At 66.9% G+C, this 17,386-nt stretch overlaps 1 protein-coding gene across 1 annotated transcript in view; it reads left to right on the top strand.

Annotated features, from left to right (window-relative positions):
* The window catches only part of LOC147110079 (uncharacterized), a 39,282-nt gene that overhangs the window by 6,609 nt on the left and 15,287 nt on the right, over positions 1–17,386 (top strand). The window contains exon 4 of the mRNA XM_086004030.1: positions 1,219–1,284. Coding sequence (XP_085860156.1) covers positions 1,219–1,284 — 66 coding nt within the window. The remainder of the gene's footprint in view (positions 1–1,218; positions 1,285–17,386) is intronic.

The raw sequence follows: 17,386 nt of genomic DNA, 5'->3' as shown, positions 1-17,386 counted from the left end.
GCGCATTAACGGCCCGTCAAACTTGCCGTAGAATGCCTCACGAGAACGACGTATCGGGCGGCCAATGGTGGGAGGGTGGGGACGGGGCAGTCGGAGACGAGAGCTCACGCGATGAAGCCTCCAGGAAGAAACCCAACCAGAGTCGGCGACCCAAGATATTTTATTTGTTCCTGGGATGTGGGTGTCGCTGGCAAGGCTGGCATTTATTGCCCATCCCTAATTGCCCCTTGAGAAGGTGGTGGTGAGCCACCTTCTTGAACCGCTGCATTCCGTGTGGTGAAGGTGCTCCCACAGTGCTGTTAGGGAGGGAGTTCCAGGATTTTGACCCACCGGTGATGAAGGAACGGCCGATATATTTCCAAGTCAGGATGGTGTGTGACTTGGAGGGGAACTTGGAGGTGGTGGTGTTCCCGTGCGCCTGCTGCCCTTGTCCTTCTAGGTGGAAGAGGTGGCGGGTTTGGGAGGTGATGCCGAAGAAGCCTTGGCGAGTTGCTGCAGTGCATCTTGTAGATGGTGCACACTGCAGCCACGGTGCGCCGGTGGTGGAGGGAGTGAATGTTTAAGGTGGTGGATGGGGTGCCGATCAAGCGAGCTGCTTTGTCCTGGATGGTGTCGAGCTTCTCGAGTGTTGTTGGAGCTGCACTCATCCAGGCAAGTGGAGAGTGTTCCATCACACTCCTAACTTGTGCCTTGTAGATGGTGGAAAGGCTTTAGGGAGTCAGGAGGTGAGACACTCGCCGCAGAATACCCAGCCTCTGACCTGCTCTTGTTGCCACAGTGTTTATGTGGCTGGTCCAGTTAAGTTTCTGGTCAATGGTGACCCCCAGGGTGTTGATGGTGGAGGATTCAGCGATGGTAATGCCGTTGAAAGTAAGATGGGAATCTGAGCTCGGTGGTGATACAATCCATGATCGCTGTTCAGTCACTGTGACTGGGGTGACACATCGAAGGCTGCCTGCTTCCTGTAGATCTGCACCACAGCAGGAGGGGTCACCTAGAATCACACAGCACAGGAGGCGGCCACTCAGCCCATCGTGCCTGTGCCGGCTCTTTGAAAGAGCTCTCCAATTAGCCCCACTCCCCACTGCTCTTTCCCCAGAACACTGCAAATGTTTCCCCTTCAAGTACTTATCCAGGGGGAGAAAATGCATTTAACAGGAGAAAAACGCAAATATTTTACATAACTGCTCAATTGAATTGTCTGCTTTGCTTTTCCAGATTGTTCTACCCAAGAAGCAAGCAAAGCTTTGGCAGATTCGGACAAATGTCTCAATACAACCTCAGGTAACACCAGCTCAGATTTAATACTTTTTATACAAGGTGTCCGCAGTGATTCAGTGGGCTTAGTGCTCACTCTCTCTCTCTCTCACTCTCTCTCTCTCTCTCTCTCTCTCTCCTGAGTCAGACGGTCGTGGGTTCAAATTGCACCCCAGAGACTAGGGCACAAATTCAAGGCCCACACTCCCCAGTATCAGTATTGAGGGAGCACCGCACTGTCGGAGGGTCAGTACTGAGGGAGCGGCGAACTGTCGGAGGGGCAGTACTGAGGGAGCGCCGCACTGTCGGAGGGGCAGTACAGAGGGAGCGCTGCACTGTCGGAGGGTCAGTACTGAGGGAGCGCTGCACTGTCGGAGGGGCAGTACTGAGGGAGCGCCGCACTGTCGGGGGGCAGTACTGAGAGAGCGCCGCACTGTCGGAGGGGCGGTAATGAGGGAGCGCCGCACTGTCGGAGGGGCAGTACTGAGGGAGCGCTGCACTGTCGGAGGGTCAGTACTGAGGGAGCGCTGCACTGTCGGAGGAGCAGTACTGAGGGAGCGCCGCACTGTCGGAGGGGCAGTACTGAGGGAGAGCCGCACTGTCGGAGGGGCAGTACTGAGGGAGTGCCGCACTGTCGGAGGGGCGGTAATGAGGGAGCGCCGCACTGTCGGAGGGGCAGTACTGAGGGAGCGCCGCACTGTCGGAGGGGCGGTACTGACGGAGCGCTGCACTGTCGGAGGGGCAGTACTGAGGGAGCGTTGGGGGAGCGGTACTGAGGGAGCGCCGCACTGTTGGAGGGGCGGTATTGAGGGAGCACCGCACTGTCGGAGGGGCGGTACTGAGGGAGCGCCGCACTGTCAGAGGGGCGGTACTGAGGGAGCGCCGCACTGTCGGAGGGTCAGTACTGAGGGAGCGCCGCACTATCGGAGGGTCAGTACTGAGGGAGCGCCGCACTCTCGGAGGGTCAGTACAGAGGGAGTGCCGCACTGTCGGAGGGGCAGTATTGAGGGAGCGCCGCACTGTCGGAGGTTCAGTACTGAGGGAGCGCCGCACAGTCGGAGGGGCAGTACTGAGGGAGCGCCGCACTGTCGGAGGGGCAGTACTGAGGGAGCGCAGCACTGTCAGAGGGGCAGTACTGAGTGAGCGCCGCACTGTCGGAGGGGCGGTACTGAGGGAGCGCCGCACTGTCGGAGGGGCAGTACTGAGGGAGAGCCGCACTGTCGGGGGGCAGTACTGAGGGAGCGCCGCACTGTCGGAGGGTCAGTACTGAGGGAGCGCCGCACTGTCGAGGGGCAGTACTGAGGGAGCGCCGCACTGTCGGAGGGGCGGTACTGAGGGAGCGCCGCACTGTCGGAGGGGCAGTACTGAAGGAGCGCGGCACTGTCGGGGGGCAGTACTGTGGGAGCGCCGCACTGTCGGGGGGCAGTACTGAGGGAGCGCCGCACTGTCGGAGGGTCAGTACTGAGGGAGCGCCGCACTGTCGGGCACTATTGAGGGAGCGCCGCACTGTCGGAGGGGCAGTACTGAGGGAGCGCCGCACTGTCGGAGGGGCAGTACTGAGGGAGCGCCGCAGTGTCGGAGGGGCAGTACTGAGGGAGCGCCGCACTGTCGGAGGGGCAGTACTGAGGGAGCGTTGGGGGAGCGGTAGTGAGGGAGCGCCGCACTGTCGGAGGGGCGGTACTGAGGGAGCACCGCACTGTCGGAGGGGCAGTACTGAGGGAGCGCCACACTGTCGGAGAGGCAGTACTGAGGGAGCGCCGCACTGTCAGGGGGCAGTACTGAGGGAGCGCCGCACTGTCGGAGGGTCAGTACTGAGGGAGCGCCGCACTGTCGGGGGGGCGGTACTGAGGGAGTGCCGCACTGTTGGAGGGGCAGTACTGAGGGAGCGCCGCACTGTCGGAGGGGTGGTACTGAGGGAGCGCCGCACTGTCGGAGGGGTGGTACTGAGGGAGCGCCGCAATGTCGGAGGAGCGGTACTGAGGGAGCGCCGCACTTTCGGAGGGGCGGTACTGAGGGAGCGCCGCACTGTCGGAGGGGCCGTACTGAGGGAGCGCCGCACTGTCGGAGGGGCAGTACTGAGGGAGCGCCGCACTGTCGGAGGGGCAGAATTGAGGGAGCGCCGCACTGTCGGAGGTTCAGTACTGAGGGAGCGCCGCACTGTCGGAGGGGCAGTACTGAGGGAGCGCCCCACTGTCAGAGGGGCAGTACTGAGGGAGCGCAGCACTGTCAGAGGGGCAGTACTGAGGGAGCGCCGCACTGTCGGAGGGGCGGTACTGAGGGAGCGCTGCACTGTCGGAGGGGCAGTACTGAGGGAGAGCCGCACTGTCGGGGGGGCAGTACTGAGGGAGCGCCGCACTGTCGGAGGGTCAGTACTGAGGGAGCGCCGCACTGTCGGGGGGCAATACTGAGGGAGCGCCGCACTGTCGGAGGAGCGGTACTGAGGGAGCGCCGCACTGTCGGAGGGGCGGTACTGAGGGAGAGCCACACTGTCGGAGGGGCGGTACTGAGGGAGCGCCGCACTGTCGGAGGGGCGGTACTGAGGGAGTGCCGCACTGTCGGAGGGGCGGTACTGAGGGAGTGCCGCACTGTCGGAGGGGCGGTACTGAGGGAGCGCCGCACTGTCGGAGGGGCGGTATTGAGGGAGCGCCGCACTATCGGAGGGGCAGTCCTGAGGGAGCGCCGCACTCTCGGAGGATCAGTAATGAGGGAGCGCCGCACTGTCGGAGGGGCGGTATTGAGGGAGCGCCGCACTGTCGGAGGGGCGGTACTGAGGGAGCGCTGCACTGTCGGAGGGGCGGTACTGAGGGAGCGCCGCACTGTCGGAGGGGTGGTACTGATGGATCGCTGCACTGTCAGAGGGGCGGTACTGAGGGAGCGCCGCACTGTCGGAGGGGCGTTACTGAGGAAGCGCCGCACTGTCGGAGTTTCAGTACTGAGGGAGCGCCGCACTGTCGGAGGGGCAGTACTGAGGAAGCGCTGCACTGTCGGAGGGGCAGTACTGAGGGAGCGCAGCACTGTCGGAGGGGCAGTATTGAGGGAGCGCCGCACTGTCGGAGGGTCAGTACTGAGGGAGCTCCGCACTGTCGGAGGGGCAATATTGAGGGAGCGCCGCACTGTCGGAGGTTCAGTACTGAGGGAGCGCCGCACAGTCGGAGGGGCTGTACTGAGGGAGCGCCGCACTGTCGGAGGGGCAGTACTGAGGGAGCGCAGCACTGTCAGAGGGGCAGTACTGAGGGAGCGCCGCACTGTCGGAGGGGCGGTACTGAGGGAGTGCCGCACTGTCGGAGGGGCAGTACTGAGGGAGAGCCGCACTGTCGGGGGGCAGTACTGAGGGAGCACCGCACTGTCGGAGGGGCAGTACTGAGGGAGTGCAGCACTGTCAGAGGGGCAGTACTGAGGGAGCATTGGGGGAGCGGTACTGAGGGAGCGCCGCACTGTCGGAGGGGCGGTATTGAGGGAGCACCGCACTCTCGGAGGGGCGGTACTGAGGGAGCGCCGCACTGTCAGAGGGGCGGTACTGAGGGAGCGCCGCACTGTCGGAGGGTCAGTACTGAGGGAGCGCTGCACTGTCGGAGGGGCAGTATTGAGGGAGCGCCGCACTGTCGGAGGGTCAGTACTGAGGGAGCTCCGCACTGTCGGAGGGGCAATATTGAGGGAGCGCCGCACTGTCAGAGGTTCAGTACTGAGGGAGCGCCGCACAGTCAGAGGGGCAGTACTGAGGGAGCGCCGCACTGTCAGAGGGGCAGTACTGAGGGAGCGCAGCACTGTCAGAGGGGCAGCACTGAGGGAGCGCCGCACTGTCGGAGGGGCGGTACTGAGGGAGCGCCGCACTGTCGGAGGGGCAGTACTGAGGGAGAGCCGCACTGTCGGGGGGCAGTACTGAGGGAGCGCCGCTCTGTCGGAGGGTCAGTACTGAGGGAGCGCCGCACTGTCGAGGGGCAGTACTGAGGGAGCGCCGCACTGTCGGAGGGGCGGTACTGAGGGAGCGCCGCACTGTCGGAGGGGCAGTACTGAAGGAGCGCGGCACTGTCGGGGGGCAGTACTGAGGGAGCGCCGCACTGTCGGGGGGCAGTACTGAGGGAGCGCCGCACTGTCGGAGGGTCAGTACTGAGGGAGCGCCGCACTGTCGGGGGGCAGTACTGAGGGAGCGCCGCACTGTCGGAGGGGCAGTACTGAGGGAGCGCCGCACTGTCGGAGGGGCAGTACTGAGGGAGCGCCGCAGTGTCGGAGGGGCAGTACTGAGGGAGCGCCGCACTGTCGGAGGGGCAGTACTGAGGGAGCGCCGCAGTGTCGGAGGGGCAGTACTGAGGGAGCGCCGCACTGTCGGAGGGGCGGTACTGAGGGAGCGCCGCACTGTCGGAGGGGCGGTACTGAGGGAGCGCCGCACTGTCGGAGGGGCGGTACTGAGGGAGAGCCGCACTGTCGGAGGGGCGGTACTGAGGGAGCGCCGCACTGTCGGAGGGGCGGTACTGAGGGAGCGCCGCACTGTCGGAGGGGCGGCACTGAGGGAGCGCCGCACTGTCGGAGGGGCGGTACTGAGGGAGCGCCGCACTGTCGGAGGGGCAATACTGAGGGAGCGCCGCACTGTTGGAGAGTCAGTACTGAGGGAGTGCCACACTTTCGGAGGGTCAGTACTGAGGGAGCGCCGCACTGTCGGAGGGGCAGTATTGAGGGAGCGCCGCAATGTCGGAGGGTCAGTACTGAGGGAGCGCCGCACTGTCGGATGGGCAGTATTGAGGGAGCGCCACACTGTCGGAGAGGCAGTACTGAGGGAGCGCCGCACTGTCAGGGGGCAGTACTGAGGGAGCGCCGCACTGTCGGAGGGTCAGTACTGAGGGAGCGCCGCACTGTCGTGGGGGCGGTACTGAGGGAGTGCCGCACTGTTGGAGGGGCAGTACTGAGGGAGCGCCGCACTGTCGGAGGGGCGGTACTGAGGGAGCGCCGCACTGTCGGAGGGGTGGTACTGAGGGAGCGCCGCAATGTCGGAGGAGCGGTACTGAGGGAGCGCCGCACTGTCGGAGGGGCAGTACTGAGGGAGCGCCGCACTGTCGGAGGGGCCGTACTGAGGGAGCGCCGCACTGTCGGAGGGGCAGTACTGAGGGAGCGCCGCACCCTCGGAGGGTCAGTACTGAGGGAGCGCCGCACTGTCGGAGGGGCAGTATTGAGGGAGCGCTGCACTGTTGGAGGGTCAGTACTGAGGGAGCGCCGCACTGTCGGAGGGGCGGTACTGAGGGAGCGCCGCACTGTCGGAGGGGCAGTACTGAGGGAGAGCCGCACTGTCGGGGGGCAGTACTGATGGAGCGCCGCACTGTCGGAGGGTCAGTACTGAGGGAGCGCCGCACTGTCGAGGGGCAGTACTGAGGGAGCGCCGCACTGTCGGAGGGGCGGTACTGAGGGAGCGCCGCACTGTCGGAGGGGCAGTACTGAAGGAGCGCGGCACTGTCGGCGGGCAGTACTGAGGGAGCGCCGCACTGTCGGGCGGCAGTACTGAGGGAGCGCCGCACTGTCGGAGGGTCAGTACTGAGGGAGCGCCGCACTGTCGGGCACTATTGAGGGAGCGCCGCACTGTCGGAGGGGCAGTACTGAGGGAGCGCCGCACTGTCGGAGGGGCAGTACTGAGGGAGCGCCGCAGTGTCGGAGGGGCAGTACTGAGGGAGCGCCGCACTGTCGGAGGGGCAGTACTGAGGGAGCGTTGGGGGAGCGGTAGTGAGGGAGCGCCGCACTGTCGGAGAGGCGGTACTGAGGGAGCGCCGCACTGTCGGAGGGGCAGTACTGAGGGAGCGCCACACTGTCGGAGAGGCAGTACTGAGGGAGCGCCGCACTGTCAGGAGGCAGTACTGAGGGAGCGCCGCACTGTCGGAGGGTCAGTACTGAGGGAGCGCCGCACTGTCGGGGGGGCGGTACTGAGGGAGTGCCGCACTGTTGGAGGGGCAGTACTGAGGGAGCGCCGCACTGTCGGAGGGGTGGTACTGAGGGAGCGCCGCACTGTCGGAGGGGTGGTACTGAGGGAGCGCCGCAATGTCGGAGGAGCGGTACTGAGAGAGCGCCGCACTTTCGGAGGGGCGGTACTGAGGGAGCGCCGCACTGTCGGAGGGGCCGTACTGAGGGAGCGCCGCACTGTCGGAGGGGCAGTACTGAGGGAGCGCCGCAGCCTCGGAGGGTCAGTACTGAGGGAGCGCCGCACTGTCGGAGGGGCAGAATTGAGGGAGCGCCGCACTGTCGGAGGTTCAGTACTGAGGGAGCGCCGCACTGTCGGAGGGGCAGTACTGAGGGAGCGCCCCACTGTCAGAGGGGCAGTACTGAGGGAGCGCAGCACTGTCAGAGGGGCAGTACTGAGGGAGCGCCGCACTGTCGGAGGGGCGGTACTGAGGGAGCGCCGCACTGTCGGAGGGGCAGTACTGAGGGAGAGCCGCACTGTCGGTGGGGCAGTACTGAGGGAGCGCCGCACTGTCGGAGGGTCAGTACTGAGGGAGCGCCGCACTGTCGGGGGGCAATACTGAGGGAGCGCCGCACTGTCGGAGGAGCGGTACTGAGGGAGCGCCGCACTGTCGGAGGGGCGGTACTGAGGGAGAGCCACACTGTCGGAGGGGCGGTACTGAGGGAGCGCCGCACTGTCGGAGGGGCGGTACTGAGGGAGCGCCGCACTGTCGGAGGGGCGGTACTGAGGGAGCGCCGCACTGTCGGAGGGGCGGTACTGAGGGAGCGCCGCACTGTCGGAGGGGCGGTATTGAGGGAGCGCCGCACTATCGGAGGGGCAGTCCTGAGGGAGCGCCGCACTCTCGGAGAGTCAGTACTGAGGGAGCGCCGCACTGTCGGAGGGGCGGTATTGAGGGAGCGCCGCACTGTCGGAGGGGCGGTACTGAGGGAGCGCTGCACTGTCGGAGGGGCGGTACTGAGGGAGCGCCGCACTGTCGGAGGGGTGGTACTGATGGATCGCTGCACTGTCAGAGGGGCGGTACTGAGGGAGCGCCGCACTGTCGGAGGGGCGTTACTGAGGAAGCGCTGCACTGTCGGAGGTTCAGTACTGAGGGAGCGCCGCACTGTCGGAGGGGCAGTACTGAGGAAGCGCTGCATTGTCGGAGGGGCAGTACTGAGGGAGCGCAGCACTGTCGGAGGGGCAGTATTGAGGGAGCGCCGCACTGTCGGAGGGTCAGTACTGAGGGAGCTCCGCAATGTCGGAGGGGCAATATTGAGGGAGCGCTGCACTGTCGGATGTTCAGTACTGAGGGAGCGCCGCACAGTCGGAGGGGCAGTACTGAGGGAGCGCCGCACTGTCGGAGGGGCAGTACTGAGGGAGCGCAGCACTGTCAGAGGGGCAGTACTGAGGGAGCGCCGCACTGTCGGAGGGGCGGTACTGAGGGAGCGCCGCACTGTCGGAGGGGCAGTACTGAGGGAGAGCCGCACTGTCGGGGGGCAGTACTGAGGCAGCACCGCACTGTCGGAGGGGCAGTACTGAGGGAGTGCAGCACTGTCAGAGGGGCAGTACTGAGGGAGCATTGGGGGAGCGGTACTGAGGGAGCGCCGCACTGTCGGAGGGGCAGTACTGAGGGAGCGCCGCACTGTCGGAGGGTCAGTACTGAGGGAGCGCCGCACTATCGGAGGGTCAGTACTGAGGGAGCGCCGCACTCTCGGAGGGTCAGTACTGAGGGAGCGCCGCACTGTCGGAGGGGCAGTATTGAGGGAGCGCCGCACTGTCGGAGGGGCAATATTGAGGGAGCGCCGCACTGTCAGAGGGGCGGTACTGAGGGAGCGCCGCACTGTCGGAGGGTCAGTACTGAGGGAGCGCCGCACTATCGGAGGGTCAGTACTGAGGGAGCGCCGCACTCTCGGAGGGTCAGTACTGAGGGAGCGCCGCACTGTCGGAGGGGCAGTATTGAGGGAGCGCCGCACTGTCGGAGGGTCAGTACTGAGGGAGCGCAGCACTGTCAGAGGGGCAGCACTGAGGGAGCGCCGCACTGTCGGAGGGGCGGTACTGAGGGAGCGCCGCACTGTCGGAGGGGCAGTACTGAGGGAGAGCCGCACTGTCGGGGGGCAGTACTGAGGGAGCGCCGCTCTGTCGGAGGGTCAGTACTGAGGGAGCGCCGCACTGTCGAGGGGCAGTACTGAGGGAGCGCCGCACTGTCGGAGGGGCGGTACTGAGGGAGCGCCGCACTGTCGGAGGGGCAGTACTGAAGGAGCGCGGCACTGTCGGGGGGCAGTACTGAGGGAGCGCCGCACTGTCGGGGGGCAGTACTGAGGGAGCGCCGCACTGTCGGAGGGTCAGTACTGAGGGAGCGCCGCACTGTCGGGGGGCAGTACTGAGGGAGCGCCGCACTGTCGGAGGGGCAGTACTGAGGGAGCGCCACACTGTCGGAGGGGCAGTACTGAGGGAGCGCCGCAGTGTCGGAGGGGCAGTACTGAGGGAGCGCCGCACTGTCGGAGGGGCAGTACTGAGGGAGCGCCGCAGTGTCGGAGGGGCAGTACTGAGGGAGCGCCGCACTGTCGGAGGGGCGGTACTGAGGGAGCGCCGCACTGTCGGAGGGGCGGTACTGAGGGAGCGCCGCACTGTCGGAGGGGCGGTACTGAGGGAGAGCCGCACTGTCGGAGGGGCGGTACTGAGGGAGCGCCGCACTGTCGGAGGGGCGGTACTGAGGGAGCGCCGCACTGTCGGAGGGGCGGCACTGAGGGAGCGCCGCACTGTCGGAGGGGCGGTACTGAGGGAGCGCCGCACTGTCGGAGGGGCAATACTGAGGGAGCGCCGCACTGTTGGAGGGTCAGTACTGAGGGAGTGCCACACTTTCGGAGGGTCAGTACTGAGGGAGCGCCGCACTGTCGGAGGGGCAGTATTGAGGGAGCGCCGCAATGTCGGAGGGTCAGTACTGAGGGAGCGCCGCACTGTCGGATGGGCAGTATTGAGGGAGCGCCACACTGTCGGAGAGGCAGTACTGAGGGAGCGCCGCACTGTCAGGGGGCAGTACTGAGGGAGCGCCGCACTGTCGGAGGGTCAGGACTGAGGGAGCGCCACACTGTCGGGGGGGCGGTACTGAGGGAGTGCCGCACTGTTGGAGGGGCAGTACTGAGGGAGCGCCGCACTGTCGGAGGGGCGGTACTGAGGGAGCGCCGCACTGTCGGAGGGGTGGTACTGAGGGAGCGCCGCAATGTCGGAGGAGCGGTACTGAGGGAGCGCTGCACTGTCGGAGGGGCAGTACTGAGGGAGCGCCGCACTGTCGGAGGGGCCGTACTGAGGGAGCGCCGCACTGTCGGAGGGGCAGTACTGAGGGAGCGCCGCACCCTCGGAGGGTCAGTACTGAGGGAGCGCCGCACTGTCGGAGGGGCAGTATTGAGGGAGCGCTGCACTGTTGGAGGGTCAGAACTGAGGGAGCGCCGCACTGTCGGAGGGGCAGAATTGAGGGAGCGCCGCACTGTCGGAGGTTCAGTACTGAGGGAGCGCCGCACTGTCGGAGGGGCAGTAGTGAGGGAGCGCCCCACTGTCAGAGGGGCAGTACTGAGGGAGCGCAGCACTGTCAGAGGGGCAGTACTGAGGGAGCGCCGCACTGTCGGAGGGGCGGTACTGAGGGAGCGCCGCACTGTCGGAGGGGCAGTACTGAGGGAGAGCCGCACTGTCGGGGGGCAGTACTGAGGGAGCGCCGCACTGTCGGAGGGTCAGTACTGAGGGAGCGCCGCACTGTCGTGGGGCAATACTGAGGGAGCGCCGCACTGTCGGAGGAGCGGTACTGAGGGAGCGCCGCACTGTCGGAGGGGCGGTACTGAGGGAGAGCCACACTGTCGGAGGGGCGGTACTGAGGGAGCGCCACACTGTCGGAGGGGCGGTACCGAGGGAGCGCCGCACTGTCGGAGGGGCGGTACTGAGGGAGCGCCGCACTGTCGGAGGGGCAGTACTGAGGGAGCGCCGCACTGTCGGAGGGGCGGTATTGAGGGAGCGCCGCACTATCGGAGGGGCAGTCCTGAGGGAGCGCCGCACTCTCGGAGGGTCAGTACTGAGGGAGCGCCGCACTGTCGGAGGGGCGGTATTGAGGGAGCGCCGCACTGTCGGAGGGGCGGTACTGAGGGAGCGCTGCACTGTCGGAGGGGCGGTACTGAGGGAGCGCCGCACTGTCGGAGGGGCGGTACTGAGGGAGCGCCGCACTGTCGGAGGGGTGGTACTGATGGATCGCTGCACTGTCAGAGGGGCGGTACTGAGGGAGCGCCGCACTGTCGGAGGGGCGGTACTGAGTAAGCGCCGCACTGTCGGAGGTTCAGTACTGAGGGAGCGCCGCACTATCGGAGGGGCAGTACTGAGGGAGCGCCGCACTCTCGGAGGGTCAGTACTGAGGGAGCGCCGCACTGTCGGGGGGGCAGTATTGAGGGAGCGCCGCACTGTCGGAGGGTCAGTACTGAGGGAGCGCCGCACTGTCGGGGGGGCAGTATTGAGGGAGCGCCGCACTGTCGGAGGGGCGGTACTGAGGGAGCGCCGCACTGTCGGAGGGTCAGTACTGAGGGAGTGCCGCACTGTCGGAGGGGCGGTACTGAGGGAGCGCCGCACTGTCGGAGGGGCAGTCCTGAGGGAGCGGTGCACTGTCGGAGGGGCGGTGCTGAGGGAGCGCCGCACTGTCGGAGGGTCAGTACTGAGGGAGCGCCGCACTGTCGGGGGGCAATACTGAGGGAGCGCCGCACTGTCGGAGGAGCGGTACTGAGGGAGCGCCGCACTGTCGGAGGGGCGGTACTGAGGGAGAGACACACTGTCGGAGGGGCGGTGCTGAGGGAGCGCCGCACTGTCGGAGGGGCGGTACTGAGGGAGCGCCGCACTGTCGGAGGGGCGGTACTGAGGGAGCGCCGCACTGTCGGAGGGGCAGTACTGAGGGAGCGCCGCACTGTCGGAGGGGCGGTATTGAGAGAGCGCCGCACTATCGGAGGGGCAGTCCTGAGTGAGCGCCGCACTCTCGGAGGGTCAGTACTGAGGGAGCGCCGCACTGTCGGAGGGGCGGTATTGAGGGAGCGCCGCACTGTCGGAGGGGCGGTACTGAGGGAGCGCTGCACTGTCGGAGGGGCGGTACTGAGGTAGCGCAGCACTGTCGGAGGGGCGGTACTGAGGGAGCGCCGCACTGTCGGAGGGGTGGTACTGATGGATCGCTGCACTGTCAGAGGGGCGGTACTGAGGGAGCGCCGCACTGTCGGAGGGGCGGTACTGAGGAAGCGCCGCACTGTCGGAGGTTCAGTACGGAGGGAGCGCAGCACTGTCGGAGGGGCAGTACTGAGGAAGCGCCGCACTGTCGGAGGGGCAGTACTGAGGGCGCGCCGCACTGTCGCAGGGGCGGTACTGAGGGAGCGCCGCACTGTCGAGGGGCAGTACTGAGGGAGCGCCGCACTGTCGGAGGGGCAGTACTGAGGGAGCGCAGCACTGTCAGAGGGGCAGCACTGAGGGAGCGCCGCACTGTCGGAGGGGCGGTACTGAGGGAGCGCCGCACTGTCGGAGGGGCAGTACTGAGGGAGAGCCGCACTGTCGGGGGGCAGTACTGAGGGAGCGCCGCTCTGTTGGAGGGTCATTACTGAGGGAGCGCCGCACTGTCGAGGGCAGTACTGAGGGAGCGCCGCACTGTCGGAGAGGCGGTACTGAGGGAGCGCCGCACTGTCGGAGGGGCAGTACTGAAGGAGCGCGGCACTGTCGGGGGGCAGTACTGAGGGAGCGCCGCACTGTCGGGGGGCAGTACTGAGGGAGCGCCGCACTGTCGGAGGGTCAGTACTGAGGGAGCGCCGCACTGTCGGGGGGCAGTACTGAGGGAGCGCCGCACTGTCGGAGGGGCAGTACTGAGGGAGCGCCGCACTGTCGGAGGTGCAGTACTGAGGGAGCGCCGCAGTGTCGGAGGGGCAGTACTGAGGGAGCGCCGCACTGTCGGAGGGGCAGTACTGAGGGAGCGCCGCAGTGTCGGAGGGGCAGTACTGAGGGAGCGCCGCACTGTCGGAGGGGCGGTACTGAGGGAGCGCCGCACTGTCGGAGGGGCGGTACTGAGGGAGCGCCGCACTGTCGGAGGGACGGTACTGAGGGAGAGCCGCACTGTCGGAGGGGCGGTACTGAGGGAGCGCCGCACTGTCGGAGGGGCGGTACTGAGGGAGCGCCGCACTGTCGGAGGGGCGGCACTGAGGGAGCGCCGCACTGTCGGAGGGGCGGTACTGAGGGAGCGCCGCACTGTCGGAGGGGCAATACTGAGGGAGCGCCGCACTGTTGGAGGGTCAGTACTGAGGGAGTGCCACACTTTCGGAGGGTCAGTACTGAGGGAGCGCCGCACTGTCGGAGGGGCAGTATTGAGGGAGCGCCGCAATGTTGGAGGGTCAGTACTGAGGGAGCGCCGCACTGTCGGATGGGCAGTATTGAGGGAGCGCCACACTGTTGGAGAGGCAGTACTGAGGGAGCACCGCACTGTCAGGGGGCAGTACTGAGGGAGCGCCGCACTGTCGGAGGGTCAGTACTGAGGGAGCGCCGCACTGTCGGGGGGGCGGTACTGAGGGAGTGCCGCACTGTTGGAGAGGCAGTACTGAGGGAGCGCCGCACTGTCGGAGGGGCGGTACTGAGGGAGCGCCGCACTGTCGGAGGGGTGGTACTGAGGGAGCGCCGCAATGTCGGAGGAGCGGTACTGAGGGAGCGCCGCACTGTCGGAGGGGCAGTACTGAGGGAGCGCCGCACTGTCGGAGGGGCAGTACTGAGGGAGCGCCGCACCCTCGGAGGGTCAGTACTGAGGGAGCGCCGCACTGTCGGAGGGGCAGAATTGAGGGAGCGCCGCACTGTTGGAGGGTCAGTACTGAGGGAGCGCCGCACTGTCGGAGGGACAGAATTGAGGGAGCGCCGCACTGTCGGAGGATCAGTACTGAGGGAGCGCCGCACTGTCGGAGGGGCAGTACTGAGGGAGCGCCCCACTGTCAGAGGGGCAGTACTGAGGGAGCGCAGCACTGTCAGAGGGGCAGTACTGAGGGAGCGCCGCACTGTCGGAGGGGCGGTACTGAGGGAGCGCCGCACTGTCGGAGTGGCAGTACTGAGGGAGAGCCGCACTGTCGGGGGGCAGTACTGAGGGAGCGCCGCACTGTCGGAGGGTCAGTACTGAGGGAGCGCCGCACTGTCGGGGGGCAATACTGAGGGAGCGCCGCACTGTCGGAGGAGCGGTACTGAGGGAGCACTGCACTGTCGGAGGGGCGGTACTGAGGGAGCGCCGCACTGTCGGAGGGGCGGTACTGAGGGAGCGCCGCACTGTCGGAGGGGCGGTACTGAGGGAGCGCCGCACTGTCGGAGGGGCAGTACTGAGGGAGCGCCGCACTGTCGGAGGGGCGGTATTGAGGGAGCGCCGCACTATCGGAGGGGCAGTCCTGAGGGAGCGCCGCACTCTCGGAGGGTCAGTACTGAGGGAGCGCCGCACTGTCGGAGGGGCGGTATTGAGGGAGCGCCGCACTGTCGGAGGGGCGGTACTGAGGGAGCGATGCACTGTCGGAGGTGCGGTACTGAGGGAGCGCCGCACTGTCGGAGGGGCGGTACTGAGGGAGCGCCGCACTGTCGGAGGGGTGGTACTGATGGATCGCTGCACTGTCAGAGGGGCGGTACTGAGGGAGCGCCGCACTGTCGGAGGGGCGGTACTGAGTAAGCGCCGCACTGTCGGAGGTTCAGTACTGAGGGAGCGCCGCACTGTCGGAGGGGCAGTACTGAGGAAGCGCCGCACTGTCGGAGGGGCAGTACTTAGGGAGCGCAGCACTGTCGGAGGGCCAGTACTGAGGGCGCGCCGCACTGTCGCAGGGGCGGTACTGAGGGAGCACCGCACTGTCGGAGGGGCGGTACTGAGGGAGTGTCGGAGGGGCGGTACTGAGGGAGAGCTGCACTGTCGGAGGGGCGGTACTGAGGGAGCGCCGCACTGTCGGAGGGGCGGTACTGAGGGAGCGCCGCACTGTCGGAGGGTCAGTACTGAGGGAGCGCCGCACTGTCGGAGGGGCAGTACTGAGGGAGCCCCGCACTGTCGGAGGGGCGGTACTGAGGGAGCGCCGCACTGTCGGAGGGGCGGTACTGAAGGAGCGCCGCACTGTCGGAGGGGCGGTACTGAGGGAGCGCTGCACTGTCGGAGGGGCGGTACTAAGCGAGCGCCGCACTGTCGGAGGGGCGGTACTGAGGGAGCGCCGCACTGTCGGAGCAGCGGTACTGAGGGAGTGCCGCACTGTCGGTGGGTCAGTCCTGAGGGAGCGCCGCACTATCGGAGTGGCAGTACTGAGGGAGCGCCGCAGTCTCGGAGGGTCAGTACTGAGGGAGCGCCGCACTGTTGGATGGGCAGTATTGAGGGAGCGCCGCACTGTCGGAGGTTCAGTACTGAGGGAGCGCCGCACTGTCAGAGGGGCAGTACTGAGGGAGCGCCGCACTGGCGGAGGTGCAGTACTGAGGTAGCGCCGCACTGTCGGAGGGGCAGTACTGAGGGAGCGCAGCACTGTCAGAGGGGCAGTACTGAGGGAGCACCACACTGTCGGAGGGGCAGTACTGAGGGAGAGCCGCACTGTCGGGGGGCAGTACTGAGGGAGCGCCGCAATGTCGGAGGGTCAGTACTGAGGGAGCGCCGCACTGTCGGGGGGCAGTACTGAGGGAGCGCCGCACTGTCGGAGGGGCGGTTCTGAGTGAGCGCCGCACTGTCGGAGGGGCAGTACTGAGGGAGCGCGGCACTGTCGGGGGGCAGTACTGAGGGAACGCCGCAATGTCAGAGGGGCGGTACTGACGGAGCGCCGTACTGTCGGAGGGGCAGTTCTGAGGGAGCGTTGGGGGAGCGGTACTGAGGGAGCACCGCACTGTCGGAGGGGCGGTACTGAGGGAGCACCGCACTGTCGGGAGGGGCTGTACTGAGGGAGCGCCACACTGTCGGAGAGGCAGAACTGAGGGAGCGCCGCACTGTCGGGGGGCAGTACTGAGGGAGCGCCGTACTGTCGGAGGGTCAGTACTGAGGGAGCGCCGCACTGTCGGGGGGCAGTACTGAGGGAGCGCCGCACTGTCGGAGGGGCGGTACTGAGGGAGCGCCGCACTGTCGGAGGGGCGGTACTGAGGGAGCGCCGCACTGTAGGAGGGGCAGTACTGAGGGAGCGCCGCACTGTCGGAGGGGCAGTACTGAGGCAGCGCTGCACTGTCGGAGGGTCAGTACTGAGGGAGCGCCGCACTATCGGAGGGGCAGTACTGAGGGAGCGCCGCACTCTCGGAGGGGCAGTACTGAGGGAGCGCTGCACTGTCGGTGGGGCAGTATTGAGGGAGCGCCGCACTGTCGGAGGGTCAGTACTGAGGGAGCGCCGCACTGTCGGGGGGGCAGTATTGAGGGAGCGCTGCACTGTCGGAGGGGCGGTACTGAGGGAGCGCCGCACTGTCGGAGGGTCAGTACTGAGGGAGTGCCGCACTGTCGGAGGGGCGGTACTGAGGGAGCGCCGCACTGTCGGAGGGGCAGTCCTGAGGGAGCGGCGCACTGTCGGAGGTGCGGTGCTGAGGGAGCGCCGCACTGTCGGAGGGTCAGTACTGAGGGAGCGCCGCACTGTCGGGGGGCAATACTGAGGGAGCGCCGCACTGTCGGAGGAGCGGTACTGAGGGAGCGCCGCACTGTCGGAGGGGCGGTACTGAGGGAGAGCCACACTGTCGGAGGGGCGGTACTGAGGGAGCGCCGCACTGTCGGAGGGGCGGTACTGAGGGAGCGCCGCACTGTCGGAGGGGCGGTACTGAGGGAGCGCCGCACTGTCGGAGGGGCAGTACTGAGGGAGCGCCGCACTGTCGGAGGGGCGGTATTGAGGGAGCGCCGCACTATCGGAGGGGCAGTCCTGAGGGAGCGCCGCACTCTCGGAGGGTCAGTACTGAGGAAGCGCCGCACTGTCGGAGGTTCAGTACTGAGGGAGCGCCGCACTGTCGGAGGGGCAGTACTGAGGAAGCGCCGCACTGTCGGAGGGGCAGTACTGAGGGAGCGCAGCACTGTCGGAGGGGCAGTACTGAGGGCGCGCCGCACTGTCGCAGGGGCGGTACTGAGGGAGCACCGCACTGTCGGAGGGGCGGTACTGAGGGAGTGTCGGAGGGGCGGTACTGAGGGAGAGCTGCACTGTCGGAGGGGCGGTACTGAGGGAGCGCCGCACTGTCGGAGGGGCGGTACTGAGGGAGCGCCGCACTGTC

Source organism: Somniosus microcephalus, chromosome 12, assembly GCF_052327205.1.
Source record: "Somniosus microcephalus isolate GS21.2 chromosome 12, FLI_Smic_1.0, whole genome shotgun sequence".
Lineage (NCBI taxonomy): Eukaryota > Metazoa > Chordata > Chondrichthyes > Squaliformes > Somniosidae > Somniosus > Somniosus microcephalus.
Note: the sequence above shows the minus strand (reverse complement) of the source record. Positions and strands in the feature narration are given on the sequence as shown.